This window comes from Helicoverpa zea, chromosome 13 (genome assembly GCF_022581195.2).
Source record: "Helicoverpa zea isolate HzStark_Cry1AcR chromosome 13, ilHelZeax1.1, whole genome shotgun sequence".
Taxonomy (NCBI): domain Eukaryota; kingdom Metazoa; phylum Arthropoda; class Insecta; order Lepidoptera; family Noctuidae; genus Helicoverpa; species Helicoverpa zea.
Genome location: NC_061464.1, coordinates 1,846,994 through 1,859,448, shown reverse-complemented (window position 1 = coordinate 1,859,448; position 12,455 = coordinate 1,846,994). Strand labels below are relative to the sequence as shown.

Sequence of the window (12,455 nt, the reverse complement as noted above, 5' to 3'; positions counted from 1 at the left end):
TAGAGGTTGTGGTCTAAGTAATAGCGGGTTTATAAGCTGAGCGATTAACTGAATGATTCAATTAGGTCGAGTCAATCATGGGTTCAATTGATTATATTTCAAAAAATAGCTTTTGCCTCAAATTACCAAGGCAGCTTTGATCCAAGCCTTCTTTGAATATGTGCTAGGCTCCTGTTTTTTAACTATAATCTGTATGATATATCCAAAAGAGGGATCTATCTTAATGCTCTCGTGTACTCAGACCACACCCTATTTCCCATCTGTTTATTTTATTAAATCTATAATCTTGAGAGATTTAAATCAAAAGTACATTTTGACGGTTTCTGATAATACAAGTTTCTGTGTGCTCAGTTTAAATTATTATAATTTATTGAAGTTAAAGTATTAGGCATACTGTGTTATCAACATAAATTATGATGAGTATTATACAATAAAAAAACAATAGTATTATTTTATTACATTCTCAGTCATGTGACTGAGATGAAAGTTGCAACTAAATATATTTTTACCTGAATCCCACAACTTGTAAAGAAATCGTCAAATTAATAGACTATCTGACATGCACAAAAACTCAGCATTAACTTGCTCTCTAAACAATCCCATTACCAAAGTTGTGAAATGACAATAAATTAATTTTGTAACGTAAAACCTTCCTCGTCACTTTTTAAATTGTTTCGTCCAAAACCTTTATGTATGTAATACGTAAAATTGCTACAAAATTGGAAATCTAGTGCCAATGTTTCCTTTTACGTTTAAATTATTATGAAATCGGCGTTAGATGTCTTGAATCTTTTCCCTAATCCTTTATCGATAAAATTGATCGATAACAAGAAATAAGGAAACTTCCAGACGATTCATTTGTCAGTTTTATTGATAAAGGTGACATGTAATGTAATATATGATCACAGACGATACCCTCATTGTGTGAGTGCGTGTAATTTTTGTATTTTTGGATGTTGTAAACCTACAGATATCCTAGCGTTAAGGCTCAATATTTGGAGATATTTTTATTATTTTGCATTTTTTTATTAAACTCTTGCTAAATTATTCAGTGTTTTATCATTTTGAACCTACCCAGTTATTTCAATGAAAACCCAGCGTCAATATAAACATTGTGACATCATGGTCCGCAATTTATAGAATAAACAAAAAGAGTTGCTTCCAATTGGTCAGACAACTATATTTTTGATCATCAAAGTTTCAAATACAAATCAATTGCCCTGAACAGAGAAGTCAAGAGCAAACAATACGACTTTAGACAATTAATTCGTCCCAGACACGAAGAGTTGAACACGCAATTTAGTTCCCGGAATCTAACGTGAGAACGTATTCCCATAAACTGTGATATTAAACGCGAATTGACGTCATTTGGCTGGAACGTGATTCCAGTTTAGGTACATGATCAGCAAAAAGTGGGTGGTTTGGAAATTCAAGGCGCTGTTTAAATCCTGCTAGTGACAATTTTAACTTTCACTTGGACATCGCAGGCACTCGTTACGTTACGTTAGTCAACAATTTTGTCAACAGAGATTTTGACAATCAATATTACTAAGGGTTAAGGTTACAGGGGTGACTCTTGAGGAAGTCAGAAAGGCTGTCGTTCCATGTAAAACATTGATACTCTTGCTGAATGCGGCAGTAGTACCATTCTTATCAAGGGATTACCTGGGTAACTGGATTGAGGTCGGTCAGTTAGGCAGACTTCTCTCTTAAGACTTGAAAATAACGCTCGAAACATGGGTATCTTATACCTTTGTACAATCCTTCAGGGAAAAACAGGCATTTTATTGTTACATTTATACAGAAATTCCCAAGTCACGTTACACCCATCCTTGGTACACGAAACAGTATTGTCAACCCGTGTCGTGTCGTAGATTGATGGCCTGGCTTAATCCCAGGGGTGAGGGGTCAGGAGCAATCAGACCAGCCTTGTCACTCAATCTGATGAACTTGTGTTTCCTGACGTAGGTACAGCGTGGAACGTGGTGTCGGTTGCATGGCAAGTGGGTTATTACGTCGTATGTTCAGATAATAAGAGATTACTAGATTGGGAATAGGATTACTTAGGCGTTAAAACTTATTCAAATTGTTTAGAGTGATGTAGAGTGTATTTCTTAGAAAGTCACGCTGCTGTCTTGCATGGGTTCTCTTGAATTTTGGAGGACGCCTGTCATTATTCTTTGTTTGATACTTTTAACCATCTTTAGGGCAGGCAGTAATAATAAAATTAAGTACCTACAATCAGATAACTTCTTATCATTAAAATTGTTGCACCAGCAAGATATTAAAGATGAACAAGAAATACCTAAACAGCAACCAATAAATATGTAAATCAGACACTAATCCGACTGGGAAATCCAATGCTCTGCAAAACAAAATCACAGGAAGAAGCCACTTCGCGTCGATGTAATTCAAAGCCAACTTATCTTAAGAATGCGAAACGGTGAAAAAAGGTCTCGTAAAAAAGGTTTTCAAAGAACTGTTAGTTGATAGATGTTCGCAATCTGTTGGGCAGGCTTTAGTGGTGTGTAGAGCACCTATCTCGGTACGTAAGATAAGTGGGGAGTAGGACGACAAGCGGTCACTTAGCGCTGACAAAGTGCTTTACTGATATCTGTGCTCAGGAATATAGTGTGCTTGCAAACATAATAAAGAAGTAAATAAGAATGACATTTAATTTAAAGTGCTTGTCACCATCTAGATTTTTTTATTCACTAACCTACTTTTTGCATTGATTTCCGATGTTTAACTTTCGTGAAGAAGTGCTTAGGCTCGCTCAACATAACAGAGAACCTAGATACTTAAATAAAATTGTTTCTTCACGTCGTCACGATTACAAACAGCGATAAACAATCCTATATCCGTTCCCGAACCTTCCTTCCATAAAAGCCTCCGAAATGTCACTGCGTCAAAATTTGAGAGGAACAAACGTCATTAATTGCGATTCTCGTGCTCTACGGGACAGATATTGCCTCCTTTAGTATCCAAGTTATTTAATCTAAGTAACGTAAGCCGTAACTTTGGGGCCCAACTTATTTGTTACGTTGTACGTGAGCAACCTCACGGACCAGGTAAAGGTTTGTTGAAATACTCGGCCATGATTATAGGGAGGCAAAAGTAATACGGTAAAGCCTACCTGTCTATGAATATATAGGTCGTTTGTTTGACCTTTGGTTGGGTATCGAACGCAGGGTACAATGTTTAGATGTGCTACAAAAGTTTCAGGTTTCGATGGTTGTCTGTTTTCAAATAAATAGGTGAAGCTGAAATGCTTTTTTACACAAGTATAATGATGGGTCCATCCCCATGGGAGTGCTTAAGGAGGTACGTTTGGAAGTACATGAGTTGGGTTAGCACAACAAGTGAATATATAGGGGGAGTATTTAGGGTTAGTACATAAGGAAGTATCTAAAAAGAAGAAATAGGTAAATATGAAGTCACCAGCCCACTGTGATAGATCCTCTACTGAATGCTCAGGTACTACAACCAACAGACTGGTATTAATAAAGCGCGTGTTTTATTCAGACAAGATCATCATCCTCCGAGCCTTTTCCCAATCATGTTGGGGTCGGCTTCCAGTCTAACCGGATTCAGCTGAGTACCAGTGCTTTACAAGAAGCGACTGCCTATCTGACCTCCTCAACCCAGTTTCCCGGGCAACCCAATACCCCTTGGTTAGACTGGTGTCAGACTTACTGGCTTCTGACTACCCGTAACGACTGCCAAGGATGTTCAATGACAGCCGGGACCTACAGTTTAACGTGCCATCCGAAACACAGCCAATGGTGTCTAAGATATACTTAGAAAGTACATACAAACTTAGAAAAGTTGCATTGGTACTTGCCTGACCTGGGATGGAACCCGCGCCCTCATACTTGAGAGGTTGGTCCTTTACCCACTAGGCCTCCACGACGACCACGACAAGATATTGTGATTAAAACCGCCGCTAATTTAATATTATAATTGTATTTGCTTGTCGCCAATTCCCTAAGTGTTTCTGTATATTAGGACGTGTTCAACAATTATAATTCTGAGTGAGAATATTGTCGTTGGGGTTTTCAGTCGCAAATATAACAGAAGCGTTTGTATTTACATTTATTTTGGGAAATTTTGGGATGGCTGCATATGTACCTAACTATGTAGGTATTTCTTATAAACAAGTTCTATAAATACCCTATATACCCTATACACCTATAGTTTGTGTAAACGTGAAAATCTAGACCCCAAACTGCATACTTTAAGAACTAAAACCTAATAAGTGTATTTTACGTTTATATTTTTATCTTTTCAACCCTACGACTTTTTCTAAATCTGTTTTTTAAACAAATATAAACAAATTCAAAACAACGTATGTAAAAATCTACAGCTCTCTATGTAAGCGCTTTATATGAAAACTAGCTAATGGCCAAACGTTCGCGTAGCGGAAACTTGAATTTCTCCGAAGTTTATGCATGCAATGATTTCATTAATACATAAACAAGTATAAACAAATACACACTAATTTTTGGACACATCTCTTGTCTTCTAAAGTCTATGGATTAAAAAAAGTTCCGCCAGGACAACGTTCGCCCAGCGGAATCAGTTTTTGGTGAATTTCTCCACAATGGCTGCATACACAATTTTTTTTTTACCATACACAATTATAGGACGTCATACACTAATTATCTGCATAATTAAAATCTTTAAATTCAATAACATTCCGCTGCGCGAACGCACACTCTGGTTTCTATATATCAGACTGCCTCGTTGGTCTAGTGGTCGCAAGCGCGGCTGCTGTGCTCGAGGCTCGAGGCTTTCTTAAACTTTCACAAAGCAGCCCGTAGTCTGGAAGTTGGAGAGCACGTAAATGCCGGTCCTGCGCCTAATCTCTTTCGACGGCTCGGCAACCAATATTGTTGCCGAAGTTGATGTTTTTATTTACGTTACATGTATAAAATACCATTTTGCTGATGATGTACCAATTTACCAAAATTGCTGGCTTTCCAGCTTTAAAAAAATGCAGCTGAGTAATGTTTGGAGGATCATTTTAAACATATAGCTTCCGCCGGATGTTACGACTGTTACCTAACACTACTACTACTCCGCGCACTCGGATAAAAAGTATACAGACACTTACCTATATGAGGGCTATAAACGTTGAGGTTATAATAAAGGCTGTAATGGGCTCTCTAACGCTAAAATAATTCCGAATCGGACTTCCTGAGATGACTCCGTTGAAGCAAACAAAGTTAAGTTTTATAATATTAGTAAAGGTAGTCGTTATAGCCATGGACATACCGCCAAATTTTCTGACTGTCTGACTGTCAGATTCATTTAATAACGGGCCATATATTGACCCATGGCCAGTACTGAGCTGAACAATAATTAATACCTACCGTCCCATGTGACTCTCACCGGTCAAGCCTACGTTTTGTTTGACTGTGCACCCACCGTATCGTTGTATTATCTGTGGCCATGCGGTGGATCCGAGGGTACTGCGGTCAGAGAAATGCATGTAACAACTGCACGGGTCGATCGATAAAGTTAAGCAACGGTTGGCGCGGTGGGTCCATGGATGGGCGACCATCTTGTTGTAAGGAGTTCCTCGGTGTTCCAGAAAGCACGTTATATTGATGAGGCTGGCATTTAAAGAGCTCTGGCAGTCGTTCCGAGTAGTCAGAAGCTAGAAAAACCAGTCTTACACTTACTAGTTACTTAATCTAACGAGTCCTCAAAGAGACTTGATGCAATTTAAGTGCCTCTTATTGGGCTAATAAGTGGGCTTAGGTATATACTTACGTATCTGTAGTCGGGCGTGCTACCTTTTGGAGAAACCACAGATGAATGAAGCTTGTCATATTACCGCGTTGATTCACAGGATCTCAAGATTTCTTGATCTCTTCGTTAAATTCTGAAAAAAAATCAGACAGCTTAATAATTGAAGAGTCTGAAAATAAAGTTAAAAAATTTAAAACCGTCTCTATTAAATATTCGATTCACACTTGGATTATCAATCTCTTTTAAATTGAAGTCCTTTAAGAGCACTTATTTCTGATCGATCTATAATACCCGATAAGACGAAGAAGTTTTTATTCTGCTCTATGCCATGAACTGAGTTTAAAAATAGATCTATTTAGTAAACAAGATCATTGCTGGACCAATGGAACTGCATTTATTTTAAACGGTAATTTGAGGACGAAAACCTATTAATCAACTTCTGTAAATGCAGAAAACGTATCAAGTCGCGATTGCATTATAAAAAACAGAAGATCTAAATATAAAAATTGTATTTTAAATCTAAATAAATATTTGAATATAAAATAAAATTCCATATTGTCGTTTAAGTTAACAGATATATCACAAGCAGCACATAATTGGTTCATAAGTAGGAAAAAGGGACATTAATAAAACAGGGATTTGATACGACTATTCCAATATCACAATATGGATGTGGGTAATGTTTAGCATCTGTTTAATGTAAATTAACGCCAATGACATAAATCAGACAGCGTAAAATGCGATGACAAATCTTTTAAAAATATTATAAAATTTAATGTGGAAGTAAAAATCTGTATTTCGCGGTTTCATGCCAAAACTACTAAGCCGGATATTCTAGAGCCTGAGAAAGCGCATACGCTATTTTTTATCTGAAGATTCTGGAACTAAGTCCCCCGGGGACCGAGGGGAAACGCAAATTATCAATAATGTAGTCTATATCACTGCAATTCGTGATTCGCGCATTGAGATTGTTGTTGCTATGATACATGCCTGAGCTAATTTTCGAAATAAAACCAAAGTACTTACTTTATTATTAAGTCTAGATATTTAATTCAATGGGGATATAGAAAGAAGAAACGCAAATACATGAGACTGTGGACTATTCGAGAGAAATCTCACAAATAGGTACTCATAGAACTTAATTGCTTTTCTCTTGTTGTTTTGACATTGACACCACCAAATTCCTATTTTTATAGGTAATTGAATCTGTATATTTGTATTCTACTATCATATTACGAGCCAAAACTTCTGTTATTCCTACGCAGTGGCAATAAACATATGTGGTAATTTGGTATTTAAAAGGTAGCTGTTACAAACGATACACATTGTGCGTCCTGACGGAATAGGGAGCGCGCGTTTTATTGTCTACTTTGTATTTGTTTATAAGTATTTGTACGGCCATGTGAAAATGTGACGCGACATTTTGGATTTTTTTAATTTTAAAAGGTGAGAATTTTTACTTCTTTCTACTTCTTAAAAAGCGGAACTGAAAAAAAGTTAAAGAAACTTTACTGTCATGAAATTATTAAGTAATTTTCCACCTTATGCATAGGTGCGTAAAGTACTTATTCAAGTATGATTTATACGTAGGTAGACATAAAGCTGTTTACAATTCTAACAATAAATTCATTTTATGGAAACTTATATCGATTTTAAATACTTAGGTTGTTTCTTAGTAAAATTGCATCGATTTAGCCTTGGCATACTTAAATCATTATAATAGATATCACCACGCTACTACCTTTAGCCCCATTTTCAGTATAGCAACCCCCCCCACCTAATAAAATCTACCTTCACATTCACCATTGCCTTTTTAGCCTTGCTCCATTCACAAATACGCAGGCAAGCCAGGATTCGTCAACCTGGTCTAATTTGACGGTCATTCAGATGTACCAACCTTCACTGGTGGGTAACGTGTCCGTACGGTAAAACTGAGTTTAAATACATATCTAAACCCCATAATTATTCTTATTATTGCAAAACAATATAATCCAATATAGATTTAAAAATACCTATTAAATAAATCAATGACAATTGGTAAAAGTATACAAATTAATTAAAAACAAAAACCACAAAAAAAAAGTTTCTATAACCGACACAAAAAAAGGAGGAAAAACAATTAGCTTGTAAAAATGGCATCACACGCACAGAGTTCACGGTTCACAAAATATTAACAAAAGACTCTCGACGAACGTTACTTTTTATTCACAGAGTATTCAAATGTGTTAAAAATTGTGTGTGGCATATACTCCTATTATAATGCAAAAGAACTATCGGTGGTATTTGATTGTTCCTACTCAAATTATCGTAAAGGGCTATATGCATTTAATTCATGCGTCGGAGGTGATTCTCACATACGTAGTAATTCCGAGTGTTTTTTAAAAAAGACATTTTTTGAGTGCAATGCGCCATGATGAAAAATCAAAAGTGGTATGTGAATGATATGGTGGTAGTAGATGGAAAGATCATGAAGCCGTCAAAAAATGCAATACCAGACGCTTTCTTATCGCATAATAATACGAATTTGCTGGTTAGAATTGAGGAACCGATTCCATTTCCATATTACACGAATTTGGAACATAACATAAAGTAAAATATTAAAGTCTGCTTAAACAACGAGTAAATAAAAGCTTAAAACGGTTACTTGTATCGTAAATAATATATTTCTTCAAAGCTGTCGCTTCCGTAAGCCGGAAACATGTTCAGGACAAGAGCATTTCCTTTTAGCTTTAAACGTACCAAACTTAAAACAGCTTTAAATTATTTTAAAACTGCATTTTGAGACTTAAGACGGTGAAGTAATGAGATTTTTTCTCATAATTTTCGAAACGAAATGTACTTAATGTAAGAGTCTAGCTTTTTGAAGATTTGATGGCAAAGTCATGAAATGTTAACTGTGTTTTTTAATGTCTGAAGTTCCCAAAAAAGTTCGTTTTGTTATAGAGAGCTTTATAAAATACGTCTGGTGTTATTCAAGCAATAAATACATACTTACCTACGACTATTTCGTTACAAAAACAAAAATAGGAGACACAATTATTACACAAAAACAAACAAAGGGGATGAAAACTTTAAACTTATAATACAAATGAATCACAGAATCACAATGTGAAAAGAAAACCCGTTACCAACGAAGTTATACAGAGATTGTTCCACAAGATTGTTTACTAAAGATTTATTATGCAATATCCATGCTGAGCTCATAATGGAACAACTTAATGCTTTATGGCAAGAGGATCATTATACAAACTACCATAATCTATCTGGTACAAGATGAATATAACGTAATTTCACATTTTTGATATTCGTCTCCCTATTTTATTAATTTGTAAAGGAAATCTCGCCCCAACCGTAGGGGTATTGTAAGTACCGATATCTGATTACACTGTGATGCAAACAATATTATTTAAAATTCAAATAATATCGTTTATATATTTCATTAGAAAATCTTCAAAAGAACTGAAAAAAACATAAATAAATTGAAGAATGGCATCTGAGGGAGCTGTTATGCGAGCAGGTATTTCATAAACAGACCATAGACAGGCAAGGTCTTCTTAATCCATCGCGGAACAAAGAAAAACTAAATCCAATGAAATCGATCCCTCATTCGTTTCAGTGACACAGTTTTCAATGCGCTAAGTGCACTTCTAATTCCGCTGATAGCGTTTAATATTTAATGAGTATACGTCGCGTGACATTATCGATCTTACTACAAACGCGCCCTAGATTCGTTTATAAGCTTTCCGCTAGTCAAGCCTTGGCCCGTATTTACTCTAAGCTTTTTTTATTCGTAACTTTATTTTAAATCGAGAACGATGTGACGTGAACGTTTTAAAAAATAAAAATAGTGAATCTCGATAAATGTATTCGATTTGTTCGGATTTTGACTCGGATTCGGTGAAGTGAACAGGTATATCATATGAAATATTCTAAGTTAGCTTTTTTCGTTCAGTTTGGTATTGTGTAACTGTGGCCGATTCCCGCGTTTTTTTATATTGGCTCAGAGAGTGAATGAATACGAACTTCGCGTTGAAAATATGTTTCGTAATATAAAGCTTGGAGCCAGGTCTATTGGTTTTGTTAGAAAAACACCGCACCAAACTATACACATAGTGTTCAGCAAGTACTGATATGCATCTCCTTTACTGGATATTTATTTGTGTTTTATATTTTGGTAGAAAAACGTATTATTCGATTCCACGTAGATTAAATAAAACCTTTATTTGGAATTTTAAAGCATAAAATTTGGGTTTTTCTTAAGCATAATTTACTCGGGATTTATTTATTTTTATTCATAACGACAAAAATGATGGAAATGGGTTCTGTTTGTTATCCTTTAACATGCTGGCTATTTTTTTGTCAATTTCTTCAATGTACAAAAATTACTTTTCTACAGATTTATTATATGTATAGATTGTCCTTTTTAATATTGCGGGCGTTTATTTCAGATACAACTATGATTTTGTTCGCGTTTCTTCTGGCGGTTTCTACGGCAGCTATCGTCGATGTCGTAGAAGAACCTCCGTGCCCGTCATGCGTCCTAGTGAACACCACGTGCTATAATATATCGCATCTCCTAGAACTCGATGCTCCCTTCAGAAAACGCATCGTTATTCACAAGATAGATCTCCAGCGATCCAAGGACGTCCTATACTTCAGTTTCGAACCCACATTCGAAGACGAAGAATATTACAAGATCGGCTTCGTGGATCTAGAGCAACCCGATGAACATGGAATAATTTCTGGCACTCAGATACTTAATTTCGGAACATTCGACATAGATCAGGCAAACAACTTGATTTATTTCGGCGGCAGTGATGGAATATTTATTTTAGATAACAATTTGAAAACTTTTTCATCTTACAGTAGTAGAGGAGATACGATAACGAATGTGTTTTACAAAAATCAATTATATTTCACGAGGTATGAAGATAAAGGCATTATTGTGAAGAAAGGCGATTACTTCCAAACAATATTGGAAGATTGGCCGATCAGGAAGTTTTTAGTGGTAGAAAAAGAAAACGTTAATTATGTTATTTTCTTAAGTAATTTAGGTTTGTTTGTGAGTAAAGGTAATACTGTGCATCGTATTTCTAAAAATGCGTACTTCAGAGGTTTAACTATGGATTTAGATGGAAATGTGTATGCCTGGTGGCTGGATGGTATTTACAAAGTTATGCTTTCAAAGAATGTGGCGTATTCAACTCTTGTGAGAGTAGCGAAGCTCCCTACTATTGGTGCCATGGCTTTTGACAATAATAACAACATTCTTTTCACTTCTGATAAGTCTTTGTTTATTATGAAGCAAACTGAACACAATAATTGTGGCGTGGTCAAACCAGCTAAACCGAGATATTAATGAAAATGTACATATTCTTGATATTTGGAAACTTTAGATAATAATGTTCATTGAAAAGCAAAAAATATTCAAATTATTTTAATCTGTATCCCACCGTTTAGTTAGAAACGCAAAGCCACTTTAGCTGTAAGTGTAATATAATATAACTTGTTGTATTCAATGCAATGTACATACATTCTTAAACAAACGCGTGTTTTTGTTTGTAATAAACTAAGAAAAAATACTTTTTTACTTTCAGTCGTCGACAATTTGGGAATACTTCAACAGTACTGTTGTTATTTTACTGCTTCAATCGATATCTACACTGTATTTTATTACTAAAACTTTAATTATTGTATAAATTATTGTTTCTATTATTTTTTAAGCTTGTACACTACCTGAGAATTCTCGAGTAATTTTTCATCTGTAAATGTAGACTCGAATCTATATCTACGTATTAATTAGTACAACTGATGATCACAGTCTTTGATAGATACGTAATAATTTTAAGAAGGAGATATGTTTGGATAAAATTGTAGAATACTTTCAGATTAATTTTGGCACCATATTAAAAATACAATCAACCTAAAAGCTTTTGTGCATTCATTAATTTTGTAATTTTAAACGTTCTAGGTATTTATAAAATATATTTGTTAAGAACATATTAGAAATTGGCATACTTTTATTTTAACGACATTTTCTTTCACTATGAAAGTTTTGCTAGTGACAGCCAATACATATAAAAATATTTAGTATGTAAGAGTTGTTATTTTAAAAAGCCCCTAGTCCGAGCCCCCCATATACATTTCATATTCCTACTCAGGATGGAGCTACCTTGTCCTACGATTCTTAAACTTACTTATTCTTAGTTTACACTGTCCCACTGCTGGGCAAAGGCCTCCCCATTTCCCTTCCACAATCCTCCGAATCATTCCACACGACTGTAATGTTAATTCTAAAACAAAACACTGCAGTCCTTATCCAGACGGGGTTTCCGTTATAAGTATCGGGCGCGACCTTAGCGGCATTCTCGAGCAATTCCTACAATTGTCCTGAGGTCAGGGTGAGCAGTGACGGGTTACCGTAAGAAACTATAATAAGAACGATGCCGTCAATATCTCGAGCGAAACAATTAACGTTAATGTACACAAGGTCGGCTATAGGATTACGTGTGTGGATTTCCCGAAAGATTGGACTTAATTGAATGTGTCATTATTTTATGAAAACAGTCTAACGTTTATTTTTATTTTGGGGATCTTGTTTTGTGACGATAGTTTCGTACATTTGTCGTTTATTCTAGCCGTATGTGATCAATAGGTAGGTAGGCACTACTGTATTGCTACTGGGTGTGGGTGCTACT

The 12,455-nt window shown here is 35.5% G+C and overlaps 1 protein-coding gene across 2 annotated transcripts; it reads left to right on the top strand.

Annotated features, from left to right (window-relative positions):
- Positions 1 to 7,065: 7,065 nt before the first annotated feature.
- On the top strand, positions 7,066 to 11,850 carry LOC124635992. 2 transcript variants are annotated; one of them, XM_047171952.1, is made up of 2 exons: positions 7,066 to 7,203; positions 10,206 to 11,850. In XM_047171952.1, exon 2 carries the CDS (start codon positions 10,214 to 10,216, stop codon positions 11,114 to 11,116), a length of 903 nt encoding a protein of 300 aa, XP_047027908.1. In that variant the 5' UTR covers positions 7,066 to 7,203; positions 10,206 to 10,213; the 3' UTR covers positions 11,117 to 11,850. The 2 variants fall into 2 exon arrangements, with proteins under 2 accessions (XP_047027908.1, XP_047027909.1); XM_047171953.1 differs by lacking the exon at positions 7,066 to 7,203 and adding an exon at positions 9,525 to 9,667.
- The last annotated feature ends 605 nt before the right edge of the window (positions 11,851 to 12,455 follow it).

Bases quoted from the DNA above. Each gene is read 5' to 3' on its own strand.
- LOC124635992 (XM_047171952.1), top strand. From the start codon at position 10,214: ATGATTTTGTTCGCGTTTCTTCTGGCGGTTTCTACGGCAGCTATCGTC.